We start from the raw sequence: 25,793 nt of genomic DNA, 5'->3' as shown, positions 1-25,793 counted from the left end.
TCCAAGTTAGTCTCTGCTCCTGCTGCTCTACTCCTGGATACCAAAGAGGTCCTGGTCACTCAAAACAAACAGATGAGCCCAGACCCTTCTGCTTTGCATATTGGTGTTCAGTAGCTTAACCTCTAAAACTGGTTAACAAACTGAGGCTGCTAATTCTGCTGCAAATAAGTTTGTTTTGTTACATCCATGGACTCTTAAACTGAATATTTTATTGAACAAAGCTTTTACAGACAAGTTCTATCAGAGCAATGTTTTTAAACCTGATTAAAGTGTACATAACTGTACATAGCCGTTTTTTTTTGTTTTGCTATGATATGCACAATATGGTTATAAAAAAAAAAGGGGCAGATCTGAAGATGCATGATTATTTCGTTTTCTCCAAGCAAGTAAGGATTACACATTCAGTAAATATGTGTACTCCAATTAATTCTTAAGGTAAATTTTGAGGACCAACCTGGAATAAGTGATTGGAGATCACACGCTCTTCCTTAGCTGGAAGCACCAGGTTTGGACGTTGTTTGCATATAAGATGGGAGCTGAGAGGAATTACAGGTAGGGTTAGTAAAATAGTTAAAGTGGACACTTTTAAAAGACACTGTGACTTTGTTGTGTCGTGGAAAGGTGACAATTTCTGTTTCAATAGCCATCCTTGATCTCAGGTCTTAGACTTAATTTCCTATCCATAGGTTACTAGAGTACAGTATTATAACGTTTTATCAATTGATAAGGTGAAAGGATGCAATGGGAGGTTGATATGTCATATATTAACAAAACCAAAAAGTCCACAGACACATAGACTTGAAGGACTGTGTCATCTCTGTGTTGGCCTTTCGGTCGAGAAAGTATAAGCTTACCCTTAATATTGCCCAATCAAAGATAGTTCTGGCCATCTGAAAAGAAAGGCAAGTTTATATGTTTTACTTCCTGGAAAAGCCCTGGTCACCACCAAGGAAGCAAGCAGGTCTATGCTAAGCTAATAAAACAACACATGTAATTATCTTGCTGTACAATACATTGGAAAGGAAACGAAAAAACTATGTTTTTCTTCCTTATAGGGTTGAGAAAAAAGAACGAGCTAGACTAAAGACTGTGAAGTTTAATTCAAAAGCAAGGGGAGATAAAGGAGTAAGTACTTTCAGTTTACAAAAAAATCATAAAATATTCCTGACTGACAAATGTCACACACTTGTTTTAAATGGAAGTTCTGTATTTTAGTGTGTTGTCTATCAATTCAAGCAATTTCATACTGGCTTGATTCCAAGTTTGTTTGTGTATGTATGAGGTTTTTTTCTGTTTAGTTTTTTTTTTTCTAGTCTATGCAAAGCCTTTTATGTGTTGATTTTAGTGTTTGGTTTTAGCCAGTAAAATACCGGTACATTTAAAACTGTGATTAGAGTAGTTTACAAAATTGTAGTCTGATAGCCAAATTACTTTTTAAAAATGGGAATTATTCCCTGCAGCTATTGGTATATCTTGGACACACAAACTTTAAACTACCACCTGACAACATGTGACTGTAGTCACAAGTCTTTGAAGGACCCACAAATCCCACTCGCCATCTATTATGAGGAAAAGTATAGTAGAATCCATTTAGTTAGAGCTCTAACGACCATTCACTTCTTGTGATGAAAATTTCGATGAAGTATGTTCAGACAGCTTGTTTTTAAACTTAGATTACAGGTGCATTCCTACTGTACATAATTATTCCCAGCATTACTTATTCAAGCATACATATCTTGGCAATGCACCATATTTTAGTCTTTCTTCTGTATATATAGTTTTTGCCCCTTTAGAAAAATGCCCAACGTTTGGTCATCAATACTAATGTACAACTGCAGTTTTTTTTAACTGATATTTAGTAACAAATCTTTAGATATTTTATGTATCAGACATTATTATTACTTGTATCTTCCATTTGTGATCACTTTCCCTGGTGGTATACAGGTAGAGAACTCTTTATTCTTGCCCTAGGGAAAGGTGGATTTTGCACATGTTATGTGTGCATGATATAGGAGCTTTTAGATCTAAATTTTAAATGTTTTAATTTAACATTTAGTTATTGAAAATCTGCTGTGGTGTCATTTATACTATATTGATTTTATTTTGTGGTAATTTATTGTATTAACTATGTAGTGTATAGATTGTTTTAATTAAGATTAGGTAAAAATAATAATGAATGTAGCACATTAAACTTAAAAATAATCCCCTCAACAACTGGAATCAAAAAAAAAAATTTCTGTTGGCTTCACTAAGCTGTGAATTTTCTGCAACACACAGGACCAATGGTAATGCTGCTACATGAACTTAAGTGAAACAGAACTTTGTTCATGTTGGCATGTGTTTAGAGTGCCTGTATCTTTATTATCTAGCTAATGAGTATGACATGAATGATGGCCAGCACAGTAAAACACTTTACTTATAATGCATGGTTAGAAATAACCAAGCATGACTTGATAGTTAAAGCAGAATTAAATTCATTGGTTGGTGGTGAGCTTCTGCAGCAAGTTTGCACAGCATACATTTCCATTATGGTACATACCTACCATGTGCAATCATCCTGCAGCGATGATTGTTTTAGAACCGGCCGGCGTCACTCTTTGGATAATGTAAACCCTTTGTACAGGTGTGCCACACTTAGAGCTGAAACAAGAAGCCACCAGGAGCCTGAGAGTTAGTTACTTGACTAAGGAGACGTTTCCCTTTTTATCAAATGGTACTACCTCATGGTGTTTTTATGTTTTGTTTCAGTTTAGGTCCACTTTAAGAATTGTGGGGAACCCAACCTAGCACATTGATTATCTAGGAGATTCCAATTGTTTTTTATTTTAGCTAATATATATTTGAAAAAAAATGTTTATACATTCTAGTTCTAGTTTACTTAGGCAAAATGAAAAATAATCTGTTAAAACACGTGCAGAAAATATACATTACTGAAACATGACAGGCTAGTTAAGCATGCTTTATAGCTTCATAAATGATGATGTCGATCTTTATTTTTGTTTTGTTTAAAACTTTTAGTAAATGATTTTCTAATGTGTGTTCTAAAAGTGTCACATGACAGCATGCTATACCTGACTGCAGACTATTTAACTAAATTAACAGATTGATGTCCTTGTTCTTTGAATGTATAACAGTTTGTACACACACTGTGTACTAACACTGCTCCCCAAAATGCATGAAATGAGTTGAAACAAATACGCTTGCCATTGATAAAGAACTGCATTTTCTGTGGTATTGTTCCCTCTTTTCCTTTGCTTTGTTTTTTTCCTTTGTACTTTTAATCAAATGTAGGGTTTAGGCCTAGTAATGAAGCAGAATGATAAAATAACATAGAGCTAGGGCTCCTATTATTGTAAAGAACATTGATAGCTATCATTATTATCCGGGGTGCCCACACTTTTTTGGCTTGTGAGCTACTTTTAAAATTATCAAATCAAAATGATCCACCAACAATAAAAACTTGAACTTAAACTCTACCGCGCACAAGTTATTATTTTGAAAGGCAGGGCTCCGCGATCTACTAGTGTTGCCTTTGGGATCTACCAGTAGATTGCCATCCACTTGTTGGGCACCCCTGATAATTATGCTATACTAGACCTGGCAAATGCAAAGATTTTCTTGGGATATATTTACCATTGTTCTCAATGAACTTTGTGGTCACAGGAAGATTATGTACATCCAGTATACAATGGAGACATCAAACCACAGAACTGGTAAAGGTGGTAAATCTATTGATTATAATAGCATATGCTTATGCTTTATATTGCCTACATCTGAGGTAATAAGAGAATCCGCCTCAGGTGAATTCTAATACTTATCCTAATGGTACCTGGGAATGCATCTTCCTTTGCATTGGCTTTTGGGTAGTAGAATACTATCCTTTCTCTTCTTGTAAAGAAATCGAAATTAATGAGGCTTATTTAATAACTTAATGGAAAATGTGCATCTGTGCTGTTACTTGCCCCCAACCAGTCTTTATTACTTTAAATTTATCAGCTATGTCAGAATTACAATACTAAAGCTGTATTAGGTAATTCTTCTCCTAATCCCTTTTCCTTTAAGACTTTATATAGGAAAGAGTAAGTTTTTTTCCTGTTTATAAATATCCTTTATTTAAACAGAAATAAACCAGTGTTTTGGGTTTTTTGAAAGAGGGTAGTAGCTGTTTGTACAAAATCCTTTCAGCACTACTGCAATCGCTCAAATGCACAAAGATATGGACTCTGAGTAAAAGTCATTACCAGTTGTCATGTTTTGCATTTGTTGTTCCTTTTTTATTGTATGTTAAAAAATGAGTTCCTTTTGTGGATCATAAAAAAAAATCTTCATTGCTGTTAATTATTCATGCTTAGATTTTTTTTTGTAAAATGGCAATCAATTGATCCGTATCCTGTAAGGAAATAAGCTTTCCAGGGTCTGTGCAATTCCTGTCTAATTTTCCACCAGTGATTGCACTGAATATGACAATGCTATTACAGCAGGAGAGTAATCAGTTATCGAGTTTTAAGTTTTGGGTTTTGTAAATAAAGACAGATTAGTAATTTCATATATAGATTTGGTTGCCATGAGTTGCAGTACATTATGCTATTAATGGATTAAATAAGCCTGTCTGGATGATAATAATTTCCAATTAGTCCATCAGAATAGGATATCTGTTTTATAAATATTAACCTTGCTGTGCAACATAGCATCCAGGTAACCTTGTTTAAATTACATACACATTTGCTTCTGCTTATTGCCCTTCTTTTCCTCTCTGTTCCTTTATTTAAACTGTTTGCATCCTTTTTTCTGTTGTTCCTGGTATGCCATATGTGGTGGATGTTAATATTACTAATCTATTTTGTAACTGGCCAATTCATTTTTTTTTTTTTTGTGGCTTTTTGTGTTTATTTTTTTCTGTTGATAGATGGGCCATATGTCATAGCATGTAGTTTAAAATGAAGCGGAGTTTTTCCAGAGAAACAATCTGTAATGCTTGCATCTTACATTTTCACTGTGAGACTGACATGTAGTAAAGTAAACTTTGTATTTTTGTCAGAACAAAAAGTGTAGGAAGGTTAATGTAATAAAGCTGTGAAATATTTGTCTTTATTATAACTGCAAATCAGAGCAAATGAAAATGTCTAAACTGGGGAAAAGAGCATTATTGTAAAGAACATCTGGTAAATTGAAAAAATAAAAAAAATTTTGTTTACCAATATAAGCAGGTGATACACATCTGAGGTACATTCTTGTACACACTGGCCAGGGGGCTACTTTGGGTGCTGGAAATAACTTGTTGAATGTATGTACAGGATTTCACAATATTACTTATTCACAGCTGTATACAACACAAAATCCTGCAAGCAACCTCATAATGAGGAATCCCTGGAGGTCAGCCTAAGGCTTAGTCTACACGGGCTGTTTCCCCAGCGTTTAACTTGAGGCTTTTAAAGCCCTTGTGTGAAATCCTCATGCATTACAATGGGTTATTCTACACCAGGACATTTCCTTGAGACACGATTATGACATTTATCTTAAACGTTGCTTGCAAAAAATTAAAACGCTGGAAAACGCGGCTTAACGCTTCCCTTGACTTTAATGGGACCTTTTCCTTTGGGTTCCCGCAGTTTTGAGCACTTATTTTGCAAATTAGTTAAAAACGCAGGAAAATGCGGCATATGCGTTTTCCAGCATTTTAAAGGCAAGCTTTAAAAAGCTAATAGTGCATAAAAATGCATATAAACGCAATAGGAACATTTACATGTGTTTTTAAAAAACGTCCATGTAGACCCAGCCTAGATGTCAATATTTTATTGCAAAACGCTAAATATACATTTAAATTTATTCTAACGGTCTTTCCCCTAATGGGTACTGTTGTGGAAGTTAATTATAGCAGTCATAGTATTGGTAGATTGCTAGCTTTTCCTTTGAGGAATTACCAGGTGGTCTAAATAGTATTATTTTACTTTTTTTATGAATAGAGTTGAGCACAAAGTTGAAGAAATTACGGTGACACCATAGCAGTAAAATGACAAAGCAGTTTTGTTTTGTCCTGCCCAAATATGTGGCATAAACACAGCTGCTTGTGTAAAACCATAGTTGTTGTTATGACCAAACAAAATACCCCAAGAATAGTATAATTTACACTCTTTATTTGTAACAATTGTAACATGACTGGTGGTGATCACTGGTGAGCCCAGGACAGATCACCCACCTTGGAATTGAATTTACAAAAACAATCTTAGACAAAAAGCCAGATTTATTTGCTTTTTATGCTTGTTCATTCATGGCTCTGTATGAGCTGTCACTTTTGATTATTTATCCACACAAAGGCCAAAAAATGATCACTAGCTTTCCAAAAGGTTTTTTAGGTTTATTTATCCACAAGATTTATATATACATGAAATCTGTTTGCATCTAATGTACAGTAACCATGGAGATCTTAAACCTTTATAATGTTGATAGTAGGTTTTATTAAATGTGGAATTAAGGAATCCAATGTGTAAGAATTCCCGTATAACAAGACAATATAGTTTACATTCCTCTCTTAGATCGCTAATGCACAATCAAATGGCAAAAACAAATGCATCAATACCCAGCATTACAGATTGTTGAATTCAGTTTTTGCTCTTGGAATCCCATCCATTTTAGGCTGCATGTTGTGGAATCTCTGATCAGCTTTCACGGTTCTGCTAGGGCGGGGCACGTTTTTACACATGGACATTAGACATCCTTTGTTTTGCCCCTTCCTTTTCTTCTTCAGCAGTCATTCAATGACAAGCGTAAAAAGAACCTCTTTTCCCGAAAATTCCCATTCTACAAGAACAAGGACCAGAGTGAGATGGAAACCAGTGATGTTGACCGTAAGTATGTGGAAAATAATGGCAAGCTTTAGAGAGGTCTGCTAGTTTGCAGTAGGGTGTTACAAATAAGGCATTTTCAAGAACAGTAACTGGTTTTAAATTTGTCAGGGTACATTTTTCATTTAGCAATATATAGGGCTTGCAGAAAATGTTGAGCTGGAATGTAATGGCTACATGGCCTTGAAAGACAGTAACTGCTAACACGAGACAAATCATATAGTTAAGGAATTTTTTTTAATGGTTCACATTCTGCAGCCAGGAATGTGTAGTTCTACCTATTGGCTTATGTCCTCAAAATATTTTGAGCCTCTTCCTGTGCTTGGAAATGCCTTTTCCCGTGGCGCCGTTTATGGATATTTTACTGACAAGTGTTTTCTCTGTGATTATTTCTTTGTTTTTGCTTGCTCTCTGGGACTACAGGAGATCCCTGACGACATGGGATCAAAAGGCCTGAGTAAGTGACAGAATAACACACCACCTCAATTACCAGTTTTATATTATTGATTTTTCTCTCCATAGATGGGGATTCTTGCATCATCGTTAAGTAAAAACACAAATTTGAAGCAGTTATCAGTCATTAATAGATGTGCATCATGTAGGGGAAAAATAATTGCAGCCATGCTAAAGGGTAAAATGAAATCTGGTGTAGTCAGTCAGGTGCAATGACCATTTTTTGTCTGATCGTGGTCAGCAAAAATTATATTCAATTGTTGACATGTTGGCCTATTGACAATGAGTTTCTGAAATATGGAAACTGCCATTGCTGACTTAAATCGACAAGCTCCAGGATTACTTGGTGATGGCTGGGTTTTCACATACTCATTGCGGTCAGTGACTTAGTAGGGTCCTAGCAGTTGATAAAATGAAAAGCAAGATGGCATTGGCAGTTAACATTTGTCTATCCAGACAGGTTAACCTTAAAATGAGTCAATAATCACTTTGCATGGTCCAGTTAATTTTCTTCCCCTTTAAGCTGCACATGGAATATCACTACTAATGTACATTTGCAAGGTCACTAAAAAGACATGGCAGCAAAAAATGAATTGAATTCTGTGTGGAGCACCTGCAAATCCCATTAATGATTGTTGATTATTCATGGCAAACCACATTTACCTAAAGCATACCATTGCGGCAAAGTGTAAGTTATCCAGTGTTGCCATTTTAGGTCCCACAACCTATTATGTATTCCAAGGAAATCAGGAAACATGTTCAAAACTCTCATATGTTTGCTTTTGTTCATGGTATCATCTGCTTGCACTTGTTTATTGATAGTTGTTTTGAACAGACATGAATGGCCCAATAAATGGCACATAAAAATGATCTTTGCATTCTGCTAGACACGTTACAATTTTATAAAAGCTTACTGAAATGACTTTTCTTTTTCATCTAGAAAAACTACAACCCATTTCAAAGTAGAACCCTAAGAATTAATCATGTGATCTGTCTCTAATATCTGTACAGTGCAAATAGTCCTTTTAATATAACCACCTAGAAATGTTTGTGTTTGTCGGCTCTAGTAGTTGTCCTGGGAACTGAGCAATAAATTAGTCATTTTAGACACCTGTTGCTGCTTAGTGTAGTTATTAAAAAATACATTTAAACTCGCCTTGAAGGGACACTCTACTTATATATTAGGATGGTGTTTAACAATGAGGCTGTGGCTTGTGAATAGGTATGTTTTACTAGCCAACTCCTATCTATTAGAGAAATGCTTACCTTTCTGGGCTTACATAATGATTTATAGATTACTGTGCAATAAGGTTTACATTGTACTATGCAATAATTTGTACTATTGCATTATATGGCTTTTGTAATAATTCCCGAGTACATAATTTTTTAGTTAGTTTATGTGGTGTTCTCATCCATTTTCCTTGTCATTTAAATTATGTAACTTTATTTTGTGTTGCATTAATATTTTTGTCCCCATCTAATGTTTTTGTCCTTCATTTTTTCCCCCATTGTGTTGCATTTCAGAACATGTAACCTCTAATGCCAGTGATAGCGAAAGTAGTTACCGTAAGTGTCTTATGCTCCTTGCTTTCTTGCCAAAGCCTGATTCTGTCTCATCACACTGTTCTTTCTTCATTTTCCCAGTCCTGTCTTATCATAACAAAAGCACCAAGATGAATGTGGAAATTTTTGTTTGTATCCTAGCAGTTTTATTTCCTTTACAGTTCTATTTAATTACTGAATGCTTGATATTTTTCTGTAGTAACACAATTAGGAATCTGAAATGATAGTATGTATCTGCTATTCCTAATGTGTAATTGTGTGGTGAAAAATGATATAACTGTATTTATTGGAATTGTCCTTATTTTTATTTATTTATTTTTTTTATTGCTAACTTGAAAGTAATCTTGATTACAGATGAGTATGGATGTTCACAAGGTCTATTTTACTAATATTTTTTTTTATTCCATAATGAAAAACTTTGAAACCTCAAAATGCTGTTCCTGTTAAACGTACACCAACAGAAATTATGTACGCTACACTCTGAAAGTGTAATTTCAGCAGGTTATTTTTGGAACAGTTTTGCAAATTGGCTTACATTTGACAGCTTGTGTTGAGGTTTGGAAAGTATAAATCTGCCTGAATGTTTATGTGCATGAGTAATTTGACTTGCATCATATCAGACTGCATGTTTCATTTTGGATGGGCTATGTGCTGTGTGTATATATGTATGCATTCATTTTTCTTTATATATATATATATATATAGCATTTTTTGCACACGCCTAATTTTTAATAAATATGAAAAATGAGCTTGTCTAGAGTAAATTGATGCCAAATATGTCGCTTTTACCGCAGTAAAGAAGTGATCCAGCTACCATGTGGGTCATTTCCATTAAGGTGCTGACAACTAACTCGTCAGATGAAAACAATTGACTATATTGGTCATAATTTTGCTTATATTCCTGTGTTGCCAGCACCACATAAAAAAATCTTAAAATATACTTAAAGGTAAATGGACCCAAGACTGCCTCTTCTGTTGTTAACATGAAGAGAAGAGTATCTTGCCTAAAGGGGTCCAACTTTGACTTAAACACCGGACACATTCAGCATAAAGTTGTTGCTGCATTTAGGTTAGGGTCACGCTTAGCGTTACTCTTATGTTGGAGAAGCAATATGCTTCTCCAATAGAAGAAAAATGTTTTGGTAACAGATTGGGTGGGTTTGTTGCCTTGTTAGGTCACCCAAAAGTATTATATTTTCTGGCTAGTTTTTCAGGAGTTATTATGGGGCAACAGTCTGCCAATTAGATTTGTGTTTCAAAGTTTTACAGTGATTTTGTTTAATGTGACAATTTTTCACTCTTTGGTAATATTCAGAAAACTAGGATGACATAGTAATGAGGATAGACCCAATGGGAATTCATAACTTCTCTGGTGCTTACATAGGAAAGTAGTGTAGTGTGCAGATACCATGCTGCATACTTGCTTTTTTAGTTTATTGTATAAACCTTTTAGACTGGAGAAGTTTGCCATTTAAGGCTGAACGGATAACTGATTAACTTGTGTATCTTAAGGCAAACCTTATTGTCATTGGACAGAGTGCAAAGATGGAAGCCCCTTCCAGGTCTTTAAGTCTGTAATCTTACTCATCATGTATTGGTTTAATCTGTTTTGATCTACTCCTTCAAAATAAAAAATAAAAAAAACATAACCAGGATTTTAATATAATTGCATGCCTAGCTTTTGTACATTTGCTACAGGTGTCTGTTTGTGATGCACTGCTTATTTTGTGATAACATCTACAGTTTGTCCGTTTTGTTAAAATTCAATCAATTTTGTTGATAGAACTATGGTGATAGTCCTCCTCTCTCTCCTCTCTCTCTCTCCTTCCCTCTCTCCTCTCTCTCTCTCCTTCCCTCTCTCCTCTCTCTCCTCTCTCTCTCTCCTTCCCTCCCTCCTCTCTCTCTCCTTCCCTCCCTCCTCTCTCTCTCCTTCCACAGGAGTGACCATATTAAACTTTAAAACTTCAACTAAGAGTTAGATGTTTGTAAACTAGTTTTCCTCTTTCCCTCTAGGCCAGGGCTAGGCATCCCTGGACAGGTGGAAATGTGGAATGACAAGCTTTGTGTTTTACACATCACATGGCTTTGAATAATAGACAGACAGATGTGTGTTTGCATTGCAAACAGACAATTTTATGGGGAGAGGTCAGCAATGATGGCCTCCATTTTTCTTATTTGAAGTGTGAAATAGGTTATTGTTAGTAAGTTGTAAAAGCAAGAAACCTTTCCAAAAAAAGCCTTAAAACCTGGTACTACCCTGAAAAATGACCTGGAACTTATTACCTATGCAGAAAAAAATGCTTCTGCAACTTTTACAGCACAATTTTTTTGTTTCAGCTTACGTGAGCAGCCCCTTGTAGTCCCATAGCTAATTGCTCCCTGCAGCTATAAGTGATCCGTGTGAGCTCAAGTTTACTTCCCAATCTTATAGCAGGCTTACTGCCCATCTGGGATCCTTAGGTGATAGTACTGAAATATCTTCTGAAATGAGTTTTAGAACGCTCACATTTAGTTGAATAGGCAAAATAGGCTAAATTATTCACTGATTTATTTTTCTCCCCATTAAAATAAAACTTAGAAAAATAGAACTATTCTTCTGCATTTTAAATTTAAAAAAAAATTTTTTTTTTATACAGACATAAGATGATGTAGGGTATCAGTCTTATGTGGTGGGTAGATTTTTTCTTGAAGTCATCCTATGAGGCTATTCGTAGATTAGTTTTTTTTTTTCAAGGGTTTTTCAAAACTGCTTTCAAAAACAGGTAACCAAGTACAACTTTTCATAATTCTTTGATAGACACCAAAAAGCATGTAACCCACTGTTGGCAAAATGCTAACGCCCGCCCCTAGTGGTGGTGAGTGTCTCATCCGACAACGTAACTTCTGTGCTGTGGGGGTCTAAGCTAATACCCTTGTGAGGTCCAGTGATGTCTAAATAAAAGATCCCTTGATGCTCAAACCAATGCTAGCGGTTTTACATCCAGCGCCAAATGTAGATTGCCAGGCTCTCTGCTCAGGTGGTCATTGCAGTGAACTGATTTAGCAAGAAGGCTGTCAAGGACTTGCCACCACTGGGGGCAGACCAGGGTTGAACCAGTTAGATTCCAGAGGACCTTTTATGGATGGGAGAAGGAACATACACACTTGCTACCCTGTTTGTTATGCAGGAAAGCCCCAAGCCTATGAAAGGGATTGAGGTGAATTTTATATACCAAAAGCGGTAACTCCAAGCCACACTCGGGGTAACATAAAAAAAAAATGCTACCTGCCGTCCAGGTCAAGTCCCAAGTCATTGACACCAAGTCAAGTCACCAAGAATTCTTCCAAGTCGAGTCCCAAGTCAAGTCACTTCATTTATCCCTATTTTTGTCCCTATAAAGAAACAGAGCCCTGATCCTGTTCTTGAGCACAGGATTGCATTCTAAGTCCACGGATTTCTCGGCTGACAGCTGAAGGGGAGAAGGCAGTGAGGCTTTTGTTACACAGACACCCCACCCTCCCCCTTCAGCTGTCAGAGGAGAAAACTTGGAATGCAAGAAAAGCGGGGAGGAAGGCGGCGTTATGTTACAGAAAACTCACTGCCTTCCTCCCCACCTTTCTTGCATTCTAAGTTCTCTCCTCTGGCAGCTGAAAAGGGTGGGGGTGGGGGGTGGCTGTATAACAGAAGCCGCACTGCCTTACTACCTGCCATCAGAGAAAGCAAGTCAGGCTTCGAGTTGCAAGTCACTGGGGAAAACCCAGAGTTGAGTTCCAAGTCGGACTCGAGTCCATGTCCCGCGACTCGCGTTCCAACCTCTGCTGTCTTATCTACGCATCGGATTTTGCTCTGATTCATTTCCTGCTACCAAGCCTGAAAATTTATTTGAAAAGGCATTTTTATTTGGAAGTAACAACGGCAGCAGCAGAGCAGAATTTCAGTGGTATCAGAATTTTTTTTTTTTTTTGAAAGATTAATAATTTGCCAAGTGTTTTCAAATTTCATATCTCAGCCTGGACTCAGTCTGCATGTTCTGTGTTCACATGGTAATTGTGGAAAAATAGGCAGCAAAGAGCCCAATTTGGGCTGTCAAGCTGCTGGAAACAATATGGATGGTACTATTAAAAAACAACAAAACAACTAAAGAAATATAAATCTGTATGATAAATTTGAAATGTGTAGATGATGAAATATCTTTAGTTATTTCTGTTATGAAATTGGGTTTACTAGCCTTTCTCCTCCTACTAGATTAAATAACATAGGAATATATTTTGCAAGATTTCTCTCCTTACTTGTATATATTTTTTGGCAGGTGGTCAAGAAGAATATGTTTTATCATATGAACCAGTCAGTCAACAGGAAGGTTTGTGAAAAATTTACTGTTTTTCTGGTTGTCACCTTCCCCCCTTTATTTTCCTTGAAATTTGTCTTAAGCTGGTTGTTTCCAGCATCTTGCAACATACAGGTGGGCGTTTTTTTTTTGTTTGTTTGTTTGTTTTTTTACCATCAATAGGACTTGTAACTATGTTCTGGAAAAATGTATTTTCATAAACCTACTTTAATAATAATGCTAATAGAAGTATTCCTATGTAGTATTAAAGTGACAACAGTTGTATTATTAGTGTTCTGCTCTGGTCCTCTCCACCTCCTGTGCCATTGCTGTCCATCATTTGCAATCCTTATTTTATTGTACAGTGCTACATAATATATTAGTGATTTACAAATACATTTTATTAATAATGTTGTTGAATGAATAGCACCAATATAATAAATAGTCCTAACCTTACTTTGCTTTTTACATTTTATGTACCAGTGACATTTCTGTGCTAAAAAGAAATAGTGATTGATAGAACTCAATATGGGCACATAAAATTCATAGTCCTTGAATAGATTATTCTGAGTGTAAGCTGTCAACACTTCAAACATTTTACTATTTACACATAAATTCCTATATCATTTTATTATTATTAAACAGGGTTAATGTAGCGCCAACATATTATGCAGCGCTGTTCATTAAATCATTTATACATGTTCTTAAAATTCTAAGATCTCATTGGAGTGAGAGACATAAATTTGTTTTTAAAGAATTAAAATTGCACATTGTTTTCCCAAATATGTATGTCCTATAATTTTTTTTTAATAAGTGTTGTTCTGTGGATTTTGTATACATTGATATTTTTATCCCTGTGTATCCCTAAGTACAAATGTCAAAAAGGATTTGAATTTGAATAGGACCTGGAAAGCCAGTACCTTTTTCACCCAGGATTCTTACCTTCTATTTTTTTTTTCCAGTAAATTATTCTCGACCAGTAATTATATTAGGGCCAATGAAGGACAGAATTAATGATGATTTGATCTCTGAATTTCCTGAAAAGTTTGGGTCTTGTGTTCCTCGTAAGTACTATTTGTTCAAGAACTGCATATTTGTTTTTTATATTTTTTGTTTTTCACACGAAACATGGTAGAAATTGATTTTTACAAAAGTAAACTTGTAATGAATTATGAGTCTGTCCAGTTCCAACATCTTAAACAGAATTTGCACTTTCATGTATTGCAAAATATAGTAAGTTGCTATGGTTTTCCTGTGTAAACTATTTTTTTCTTTTGTTATTTTATTTCAGATACAACTCGACCAAAACGTGAATATGAAGTTGATCGAAGAGATTATCACTTTGTCACTTCCAGAGAGCAGATGGAAAAGGATATTCAAGACCACAAATTCATTGAGGCAGGTCAATACAATAATCACCTTTATGGAACTAGTGTTCAATCCGTGCGAGAAGTGGCAGAAAGGGTAAGATTTTGTCATTACATAACTTATTGGAGGTGTGTTGTGATCTTCTAGATTTCTTACTGGACCCTTTACTTTTCTCATTTCAGGGAAAGCACTGTATACTTGATGTTTCTGGAAATGCAATTAAAAGATTACAGCTAGCACAGCTATACCCAATTTCCATTTTCATTAAGCCCAAATCAGTAGAAAATATAATGTAAGTATTGAGGTAACTGGTTACCATTTTCAGAATTTGCAAAATAAACTATAGGTGGTATGTTCGTGATGTGTATACTTTGCCAATCAATTATAACAATGTTCAGGTCCTATGCATTTAAAGGGGAATTATTAATAACAAAATCTTCTAGAATGGTATATCTGATACTAAGCCTCCCGCTGGTCGTGCAGCCAGAGGTGGCAGTATATTGGTAACAGGACATGTCTGTACCAGATCCTCTATAAAGCTTAAAAATTGTAAAGTATGTGTTGCAGACACAGTATTTTGATATTATGTAGAACTATTTGAGATTTTTTTTTGTATACTTTTAAACATCAGTATCCATTATTATGGAAGTGTTACCAATTTTTAACTTTGATTTGTACAAATCATAAAGCACCCTAATGCAAAACTTGGTGTGATAAAGATCATCTTTCAATTCAGGTCGTAGAACAGTTTCACTTATAAAATAATCTAATAAATTGCATTAAAATACTACGTAAAACACCTGAATAAGATGTAAAAACGGACTATCATGCAACCAAACTGCTCAGGATTATGTGACTGACACTGAAAAGATTACACAATACAGTACCCACAATATAATTACTGTGGTTACTATACTGTGCCCATAGTATAATTACTAGTAATATAATACTGGTGTCCTTGTATAATTACCCACCAATCTGTATTGTGGGCATGGACGTTTACAATATAAACTGTGATATAACAACAGTTCATCCTAAAGATAAAAACAGATACACCTAAGTGGGGGAGAAGTCCTGTAAAACACAATATTAGAATTCTATTCAAAAGTCAACCGCACTCAATTCAGAAAAAAACTTCCAAAAGTACTACTGAAAAAAATTAAGGGGGAAGGGGGAATGTATATCCTTTTCACTGCAGAGGGCCCTTGTGTCCCCTCGCAGGGTAGATGATTGGTCAGCACAGACAAAACTGGCAGATTAGGAAACGGAAGCCCAGCCAAAACAAACAGGTTCCATGTGTGTAGGCGGAAAAGACATCACACCCACAAGATGCTGTGCAGCCTGAAAGCAAAGAGCATTCTACAGTGGAATGCAACCCACCTTGGCACACAAACACACATAATAGAACATTTTGGAAATGGAGAAAAAAGTGCAAACAAAAATGTATAGTTTTTATTAAAATTCATTTATGGCTTAACACTTAAAGCTACTATCAAATCTGTCATTTATGTAAAGGTTTATCTCTCAAAAGACTATAATTTGTTTTTGGTTCAAATTTAAGAAATTGGTAATATCACATATTTTATCCTGTAAAAACTTGAATAATCTTTGGTAGAGTTGGTCATGTTTATAGAGCTCTTTGTTACTGATTAAAAGATGTTTGTGCACTTGGACAGGGAGATGAATAAACGTCTTACAGAGGATCAAGCACGGAAAACATTTGAACGAGCTATAAAACTGGAGCAAGAGTTCACCGAGCATTTTACAGGTTTGCCATTTGTTATGAATGTCTTTTAAGTCTACTGTAAAAATACTTTGTTTATAATTTGTTAAATAATGTGAATATTGATATCTTGTGTATATTGTATGCTTTCTCAAATGATGACTAAATGTTTAGAATACGCCGTTGCAATGCTGCAAATTCTGCTCTATCAACTTTTAAGTTTTAGAAATAATAAGCTGGTCATGTAAGCACAGTGTGGCCAGGTAACCTGAATAGTACTCATCCTCAATATCAATCTTCCTAAACCATGCAGAGAAGAAAAACACTGCATGCTAAATGTCACCATTGAAAGGAATGGCCTATATAATGTACAGACTTTATTTCTAATATACATTTTTATTTATATATTTATACTGTACTGTAGACTTTGGCATAGTCTACAGTTCCCAACAAGGCATTTTTCATGTAGAACATTTTTCAGCATGAAAATCTGCTCCAGTGAAAATAAGATTTACGTGGATTCATTTATTTTCTATACTCCTCCATTTTAAGTTAATAATCTCTTTAACACTTGGCTTTCTGCTGTAGTAGTCCTTTCTTTTTAGCAGTTTGGATGTGACAAAGGTTGTTATTTGCATAAGAACAAAAATGCTTCCTTGGCATGTCAGTGCCAAGCTTTACTGATATTTCCCTGTGGCACCAAGAATTTCAATGTTGGATGAGGCATGATGATCAAATTTTTATTTCCAGGAAGTAAAAACACGAATGCTGCAGTCGACAGTGTATGCTGTCATTTGCACTTTATTTTAAAAAAAATGTAGAAAATCAGCAGTTGGTTTGATTTGCAAAAAAGTAAAAGAAATTTTGCCACCTTGCAGAAAATACTTGCAATGGGCCGCTGCCTAAACATTTGCCTTATGTTGGCTTTCCCCATGGCAGTATTACATATGCTACAAAGTATCCAGTCCACTACAGAAAATACATCTTGCTGTTTTGCCAAAATGCTTTAAGGGAAAAAGACTATAAATTGGCACTTTGCAGATAGGTGTGGCAAATTTCTATGTCATAATTTTGATGCAATGGTATTTACACTTTTAGAATTACAAGGACAACATCTACCACCTTGATAGTATACTGTATATTTCATTTGAGGTTTAGGGTTCCCATTGGGAGGCTTTAAGTAGGTTTTTCAGCAGAGATTGGACTGTCGTCACCCTTCAAGTCCAAGTCGAGTCCCAAGTTAAGTCTCAAGTCACCAAGAATTCTTCCAAGTGGAGTCCCAAGTCAAGTCATTTATTTTATCCCCATATAGAAACAGAATGCGATCCTTTGCTGAAGAATAGGATCAGAGCTCTAAGTCTACAGATTTCCCTGCTGACAGCTGAAGGGAGGAAGGCAGTAAGGCTTTTGTAACACGGGCTCCCCCCCCCATTAGCTGTCGGAGGAGAAAACTTAGGATGCAAGAAAGGTGGGGAGGAAGGAGGTGTAATGTTACAAAAAACTCACTGCCTCCTCCCCACCTTTCTTGCATTCTAAGATTTCTTCTCAGACAGCTGAAGGGGGGGGGGGGCTGTGTAACAAAAGCCCCTGGCTTCCTTCCTTCTCCCTTCAGCTGTCAGCAGAAAAAGCAAGTCACCATTCGAGTTGCAAGTCATTCATTAGGTGACTTAAGTCGGACTGGCGTGACATGGACTCGAGTTCCAACCTGTTTTTCAGATGTGGAAGAGTAATTATCTGATAAATATAAACGCTGCACCATAATAAACAAATAAATAAATTGGAATGATAAAACTCCTTTATTTTTTTTTCCCCCCTTTAGCAATTGTGCAGGGTGACACTTTGGAGGAAATTTACAATCAAGTAAAACAAATCATAGAAGAACAGTCTGGCTCTTTCATCTGGATTCCTGCTAAAGAAAAGTTATGAAACATGAAGAGAACAATGTTTGGAGCCCCTATCACTGCCCATTTACAGCATCCTGTACCTTCTCCCATAGGAGCAGGCCCCATTTTTATGGGACTGTTCTTGCCACTTATTTGCTGCCCTTCCATCCACTTTTTACATGGTATATTTTATTTAATTTTAATACTGTCAATTTTGATTTCTTAAAATATTTTCTTCTGTTTTTAAAGAAGGTGGAATGGCTGGAGCAGTTATTGTAAGGTTAGAAAATAAGTGGCAAAATTCCTTAATGTTTAAGGGAAAGTTACAAATACATTTTAAGGAAAAAAAAAAGCTTTATAGACAATTTTCAAAAAAGAAAAAAATTACATGAAATAAGTGGTCTTAACAATATTGTGAGCATCTTTGCACAATTCGCTTTTAAAAGCATGGATTGGCCTATGCATTTAATTCTCTATTCTCTACTGTTTTGACTTGATCCGGTTCTTTACATAGGCAGAGTTTCTCTTAGCATACTGTTGCCTGGTTGCAGCTGCATTGCATAACATTTTTGGTTCTGCAATCTGCTTTAAAGCACCTTCGGGCAATGGAAAGGTTATTTTCAATCATTTGTCAAAAGATCTATTTTTGTTTGTCTTGATATATTGTACTCCAGCATTCTTTATAGGAATGACTTTTAAACTTGTTAATCATATGCATATAACACAATTTAAAATGGATGACAAATTTTTGATATGGTTCACCTTGTGAAAGAGTTGAATCTTCAGGTCATTAACATAGCCTTTCTAATGTAAATAGACACTACAGGAGGAACACATCCCTACATTTCATGTGGAGAATTGGATTCATAGACTTAATGCTGTATGTGTATTCTTAGTAGACAGATTTTAATATTTTACCCACAGTAACTGCCTATTTTGTTATAATAAAATATATATTAAACTTTCTTTAAATTCTAACTATGGGAGTACTTTTCTTGCACATGCACATATATAAATATAAAATATATTTTTTTCTCTTATCACCTTTTTTTTTCTTTTTTTTTTTTTTTTGGAAGATGAATGGAATTTATTATATCTTCCTTCCATGAAATATGAACAAAACACTAATGGCTGTGTTAATGCTGGAATAAGGAAGGTTAGCCACAAAATTAAGATCTAGGCGTGTTCTCCTCTCTTCTGAAGAATCCTCTGTGTTTTATTTTTATGTAATGTGCATGTTTTAACCCTGTGTGATATTTAAGCTACAGTGGTCCTGATTTTTTTTCTTGTGCATTTTCACTCCAGACTTGCATGTACCATATCCACAAGAATCTGTTTTTTTTAGCTACATCAGTTTAAAAGAAGCCTTTGGGATGGGGATGGGGAGGGTTGTTGAAGTCTACTCAGCCTTTTATGCTTGGTACTTGTTTAATTTTTTTTGAATTGTTAATGAAAATTATATCCTCCTTACTGTGTCATTTTAAACCTCTACCAAATGAGCATTAGTTTGTTATGAACAATCAGCATTATTCATTCCATTTGTCAGAAAGAGGAGAACAGCAAATAAAAAAATATTTAACAATGTACAAGTGTGGAATGTGTCATAATTTTATTCAAATCTTTAATATTGGCTTTTTTCCTCAAACTACTCCTTTGATGTAATATAGGACTTTTCTCACCAGTTAGGTGTTAATGTTCTTTCTAACAGCTCTATTTCCTATCGAACATTGCATTTGTTGGAATTCATTGTTTTTTTGATAATGCATTTCTAAAACACAAGTTATATGACCAGTGAAAATAAATTCTTTTCATACCAACCCCATTGTTGATCATTTTGGCTGTTTTTTAAGGAGCTAGCCAATACCAAGTCTTAAACTCCTCCCAAAAGTTAGGCCAATGAATCTGGAAACCTTATTGTGCATAGAACGTGTTAGGTTATAGGACTGGTTAAGTGAAGCCAGTCAGTAAAGTTTACATTTTACTGGTTGCCAGGTTGGTATGCTATCTCAAAATTTTTGTCATTACATTGTGAAATTCTGTACCTGTCTTCATGTCACGCATAAGAGATTTGCTAGGAATTGATCCAGTCTAATATTGAAAATAAAACGTTACTGATCCTTTTAAACAAGCGCTTCAGTGTGTCTCTGTAGATATACTGGTAAAAAGGGTAAGTTACTCTTCAAGGGTACATTTTATGTTGATAACTCTCAAATTTTGTAAAAAAAAAAAAAAACAAAGCTAAACACTAATTGCATGCCAAAAAAGACCCTCTACTTTTTAATTCTCTTAACCTCCTTTATATCAATCTGAGGCTGACCATAATATCAACTTCCTACCAAGGATAGAGGAGAATCTCCATAGCTTTGTATAAAATTTTTCCCATCTCCAGGCTGGTCCAAAAGATTCAACTTTGTTTGTACCCTAATTTTTTTATAAAAATACTTGTACACAAATCTAGCAGTGTGATTTATAAAGAAAATAACTTGCACTAGACACAAACGACTGCTCAGAAATGGCAGCAAACTTTGTGCTGCTTTTGGGACATAAATGGAAGGAAACTTTCAGATATGAACAAACTTGGATCTTTTATTTTATATCCCTCAACAGCAAACCTAAGAAAATTAAAGGGAGATCAACAGAGTCAGGCAGTGCCTAATACTTCTCTACTGAAAGCAACTAAATCAGCTTCTAGAACTGCTAGGTAATAAATGCAATGTAGCAGATGAATTCCAAGTGGCTGCTTTACAGACCTGCCTTACTAATGGCCCATACACTCAGCTTGTCATCAAAACCACACTTGCTGAATGTGCATTACGTTTCCCTTGGGGACTTGGGGTCTTAGCCACATAAGCCCCATTTAAAGCTTTGTTTCATCCACTTTGCTAGTATAATGCAAGACTTTTTTAATGTCCAGGATTATGACTTGTACGTAAAATATATACAATAATGTCCTCGGACTTGTGGAACAAAGAGGATTTTTTTGGTGGAAACTCAATAGATAACCTTACATTTAGTAACTGATAGATTTCAGATATACAGACCTAAAGGGTATTGCAACCATAGGTTCAAAAGGATGCTCCTGCATGTTTGAGTATCGGAGGGTGGCCTGACAACTTATTGCAGATTTAACTTCCACAAGGCTTTATTAAAACTACAGAACAGGAGATCATCACTTAGTAGTAGTAAGCCTTTAGGAACTCCTGCCATTAAAAAAGTTAGTTTATATATTTAATAAAATCTCATTGCTTTTTTGAAAGACTTTCAGTTTTAAGTGCAACTCCTTTGCTTCCTTTCTAGGGAGCCTTTACTTTATCTAGGGTAAGAAACCATTTGCAATAATATGTTGAAAAGATCAAGCTTAAGAATCAGAATTTTTTAGACGGGCTGTTTGACCTTCATGATCCAATTAAAGCCCTGGAAGCTTTCCAGTTTTTAGCACAGTTAGGCCTCCAAAGCAGCTTTTGACTGATACATACAATCAAGTCATCCTAACACTGTATTAGTTTTATACCTTTTAGTCAGAATTCTGCCACCAATATGCTCAGTACTTTAGTAAATACCCTTGGAATGGAATTTGGGCCAAATGACAATTTTTATCAGCTGAAAATCTTTTCAAAGTTTTTGAGAAGTACAAAAAGTTGTGAGTAAAATCCCTGACCTTGGTTAAGGCTGCTCTTAACAAAGACTAAAACTTGCCGATGGGCAAACTTTTCAACCTCCTTTAAAATGTACCAAAACTCAACCCTTTAATGTTAAGTAAATATTCTGGGTTTTTTTTTTTTTTTTTTTTTTTAAGTGCAACACCTTTTTTTGAAAAAAAAAGGCTGCAGAACTGTCGCCTAATCTTCAATTGTCTAGGCCAGAGGTCAGCAAACTTTTTCGGCCACTAGGCCATTTCTGCGGTAGGCAGGAGCACACTAGGCTGGACTCTCTCTTGAGTCCCGCTCCAATGACTCCACCCCCCACCAGGAACGCCCTATGAAGGTAAATCCCTCTCCTCCGCAATGCATATGTAGGAGAGGGAATGTTCCCTGTTTACCCCGGCGGCAGAAGTGTTAACGCCAGCCCCGGTAAATAGGGAAGGGAGCCATAACACGGAGGCTCAAGAGGCCGCATGTGGCTTCGGAACTCCTGCGGCTCCTGCTCTGGTAAATTGGCGATTGAGAATGAATGGGAATGCAAAGCTTTCTGGGACACCTACATCACGCATGTAAGGAGGCTCATGCATGAGCAGAAGAAGCCTTTTCGTGAAAAGGGAAAAAAATTGCAGATTTCACACATGCAAAGTGACTCATCTAGTCACTCGAATTCGCACCTGTTTTGAGTGATGTAGGAAGAAGTACCCGGAAGAACAAGAAAAGATGGTGGCGCCCGGCCCGCTGGCCCTAAGACAGATGCTGGGACACCGAGGGATCCGATGGAAGACACCTCCCTATTTTTTGTTTTGGGTGAGGTTTGAGTTTACTTCCTCTTTAAGAGAATAACTTAAATACATTAACCCCCCTGGCGTATTTTTGTCAAAATTTACATGTACATTGTTTTGCATAGAAATTTGTTTAATATTTTAGGCCCATAATTCTTAGGAAAAACTCCAGGGTATGATGAAGTTTGAAACAAATCACAAATGATAAATTATAATATAATAAATATTTATAAATAATTTTATAAATAAAATTATAAACTTTATTAAAATGTTTTAAAAAATATTAAATTTGTCCAAACAAGAGTACAATAATAGAATAAACTTTTGGATTTAATATTTGGATTTATTTTTTATAACTATCACTGTGATCAATCATCCTTAATGTGATGCGTGAAGCGTTGGTACGCTGGGGAGGTGTGGCCTGGCTGGAAATTTAAAAGCAGATTAGATTGTAATCTGCTTTTAAATTTCCAGCCAGGCCACACCTCCCCAGCGTACCAACGCTTCACGCATCACATTAAGGATGTGATGCAGAAGCCGGCTGGGGTTCGCTAGAGGACGCCGCTGAATTGTGGGGAGCAGGTAGGATTTTTTTTATGCTACCACAAGTGTGGCTTGGGGTTAACGCTTTTGGTACATAAAATTCATCCCGAGCCACACTTGGGAATACCGTCAAGGCGTTTGTGACTCTTGGGGGCAAATAAGTCCAATGTTGTAACCTAGAATTACCACGAACAGCACCCATGAGCTTTCAGGGTTTTCGAATGGGTAATATTTTAAAGCATGGCTGTACTTCTAGTGTCAGAAAAATCTGGATGAACTGAGGGCATAACTGCCTACTTACCACCATACTTTCAGAAACCTCTCCCTGAATTTGGCCCCATTATACTCTACTGACCTCTCCATCAGAACTTTCTGCACCGAAAAAAGTCTGCTGTCCCTAACTTATTTGTGGTTTTTTGAGACAACAATTTCTTAAATTTCAAAAACCAGCATATCTAGTTCTGACCCTTTAAGAGGCAAAGTACAGGTAGTCCCCGAGTTATAGACATCCCACATACGGACCATTCCTGGTTTACGAATGGGCTTCCCTGCTGCTTGTGTGCAGGACAGAGGCTTGATAGGGGGGAGGGGTGGTTCGCATGACTTGCAGAAAAAATCTTTTGCCAAACACAGTTGAGACTGAGCTCTTCTGCAACCTCTTGTACTTCTTTAATGCAGTGTTTTCTTTTTGCATTTCGAAGCACAGCGTGCTCCAGAAGTTAATTTCTAGGCCCCATAAAGTTTTTTTTTTGCTTTGTTTGTGATTAACTCACAATGAGGATTTTATACAGTAACTGACACCACACTGCCTTAAAATATGTTGAGACAAACAGTTACCTGTTAAAGTTGTGATACACTATAACTTAGCAAGATAATATGTACATACAAGATATAAAGCACACAGAAATAAACAACTATAAGCCTAATTTTACAAAATCAGCTATAAAACCAACTAGTTATAAAAAAGATAGATACAAATTTTTATACATTGGTCTATAATACCAATAAAGAAAATTGTGTAAAAAAAATGTGTGACTTGATCCTAAAATCTCCAACTTTTTTAACCAAACGCTCAAAGATCTGGGCACAGAAGTGAAGTAACATGGCTTCATAGCTCCAAAGGAAAGTACCACCATCTCAAAAGCTCTTTTTATGGAACATTGTGATTTTTTTTTTCTCTAACAGGACTAAAAGGTTAAACCAGGCATGGGCAAACTACGGCCCAATCAGCTTGTTTCTCCGGCCCTTTTGGTGGTCCATGGCTCTGGCCAGTGCCACCCCGAGCAGGGTCAGGAGAAGGACCCGCTGGGGGGGGCGCACTGCCCAGAACCATGGAACAGGTCCCCCGTTTGTGTCCCGGCTCGTGGGAGTGGGCATGCTGTGTCCCTGCACACAACCCACCCACTCTCCCATGGAGGATCTGAGCCTGCAGTGGGAGAGTGTGCGGTGTTATGTCTTGGTGCCCACTTACCTCACGTGTTCAGTCCATAGTCCACAGTGGAGAAGAAAAAGCTGTTCCTTTTGTGGATAATTAAGGAATTGAAGGATTGAAGATGTTTTTGAAGAATTGAAGGGATGAAAGTAAGTTTACACTGCTTTTTATAACTACAATACAATCTGTTATACGGCCTTCTTTGTTTTTTAGTCGATGCCATCTGTGCTTGTTGAAATGTATAGTGTTTTAGAACATTGTATTTGATACAGGTATAGAAGTGTATTCAAAAATGGAAAAAAACAAAAGTAAATTTAGGAACAGTGTTTTAAAATGTAGATTTATGATGCAGTCTCCTACCATCAAGGCTTTGCTTGGTAATTCTAAAAATCAAAATCCTACACAGCACAGGTTTGCCCAGGACTGGACAGTTTTACAGGCTATGGCTCCAGTCTTCTATCATCATATTTATGTTCCAGTACTCTGAACGTGCAGGAAGCCTATAAATTTGAATGCGTTCCCTAATGCACCAAAAAAACGTGCATTTAGCATTTTCAGCACTTGTAAAGTTCTGGAAAGAATAATTCTGTATGGCACCCAAATGCACAAATTTGTTCTGAATAGCACCCAATGCACTTGTGATATCGCACAGCACAATGCAAGCTAATGCACTGCTGCTCACTTCAATACTCATTCACTTCAATGCAATACACGCATAAGTTTGCATTGTGCTGCACAGTACCACAAGTTAATTGGGTGCTATTCAGAAAAAATCAGAACCTAGCATAAATCGGAGGAATAGAGTGTCACTATTGAAGTTTCTCATGATTTTAGAAATTGAGTATTTGAGTTTTCAAAGCAGAAGTAGGAGGGATTAACATGCGAATCATGCCACAATTCATACTTATTGCAGCTGGATCTGTGAAAAAATGTTTGTCTTACTAAAATTTATGTGCAATTTGATTATTTGCAATTAATGAAGGTAAATGATATCGGAAAATGACAGGACAAAACAGTTTTTTAATTAAGAGGCTGAGAATTGCTATTGAAGCTGCAGCCAAAGTTAATTGTCAGTTTAATTGTCCAACACAAGATTTCTTTGTATTTTCTTTGAGTCTAATACAAAGAAATCTTTATATATATATATATATATATATATATATATATATATATATTACAGGTTTTAGTATTTTTATGCACTCGTTTAATTTTTTTTTTTTTTAAATTTTTAAGTTTATTAAATATTGGACATATTT

General features: G+C 36.0%; 1 protein-coding gene across 1 annotated transcript in view; it reads left to right on the top strand.

Moving 5' to 3' along the window:
• Positions 1 to 19,728, top strand: part of DLG1 (discs large MAGUK scaffold protein 1) — an 82,579-nt gene extending 62,851 nt beyond the window's left edge. The window contains exons 18-26 of the mRNA XM_072410150.1: positions 1,056 to 1,125; positions 6,749 to 6,845; positions 8,820 to 8,861; positions 13,148 to 13,198; positions 14,128 to 14,229; positions 14,457 to 14,629; positions 14,716 to 14,825; positions 16,210 to 16,301; positions 18,076 to 19,728. Of these exons, the coding sequence (XP_072266251.1) occupies positions 1,056 to 1,125; positions 6,749 to 6,845; positions 8,820 to 8,861; positions 13,148 to 13,198; positions 14,128 to 14,229; positions 14,457 to 14,629; positions 14,716 to 14,825; positions 16,210 to 16,301; positions 18,076 to 18,182 (844 nt within the window). The 3' untranslated portion in view covers positions 18,183 to 19,728. The remainder of the gene's footprint in view (positions 1 to 1,055; positions 1,126 to 6,748; positions 6,846 to 8,819; positions 8,862 to 13,147; positions 13,199 to 14,127; positions 14,230 to 14,456; positions 14,630 to 14,715; positions 14,826 to 16,209; positions 16,302 to 18,075) is intronic.
• The last annotated feature ends 6,065 nt before the right edge of the window (positions 19,729 to 25,793 follow it).

The sequence above is a fragment of the Pyxicephalus adspersus genome, chromosome 4 (genome assembly GCF_032062135.1).
Source record: "Pyxicephalus adspersus chromosome 4, UCB_Pads_2.0, whole genome shotgun sequence".
NCBI lineage: Eukaryota > Metazoa > Chordata > Amphibia > Anura > Pyxicephalidae > Pyxicephalus > Pyxicephalus adspersus.
Note: the sequence above shows the minus strand (reverse complement) of the source record. Positions and strands in the feature narration are given on the sequence as shown.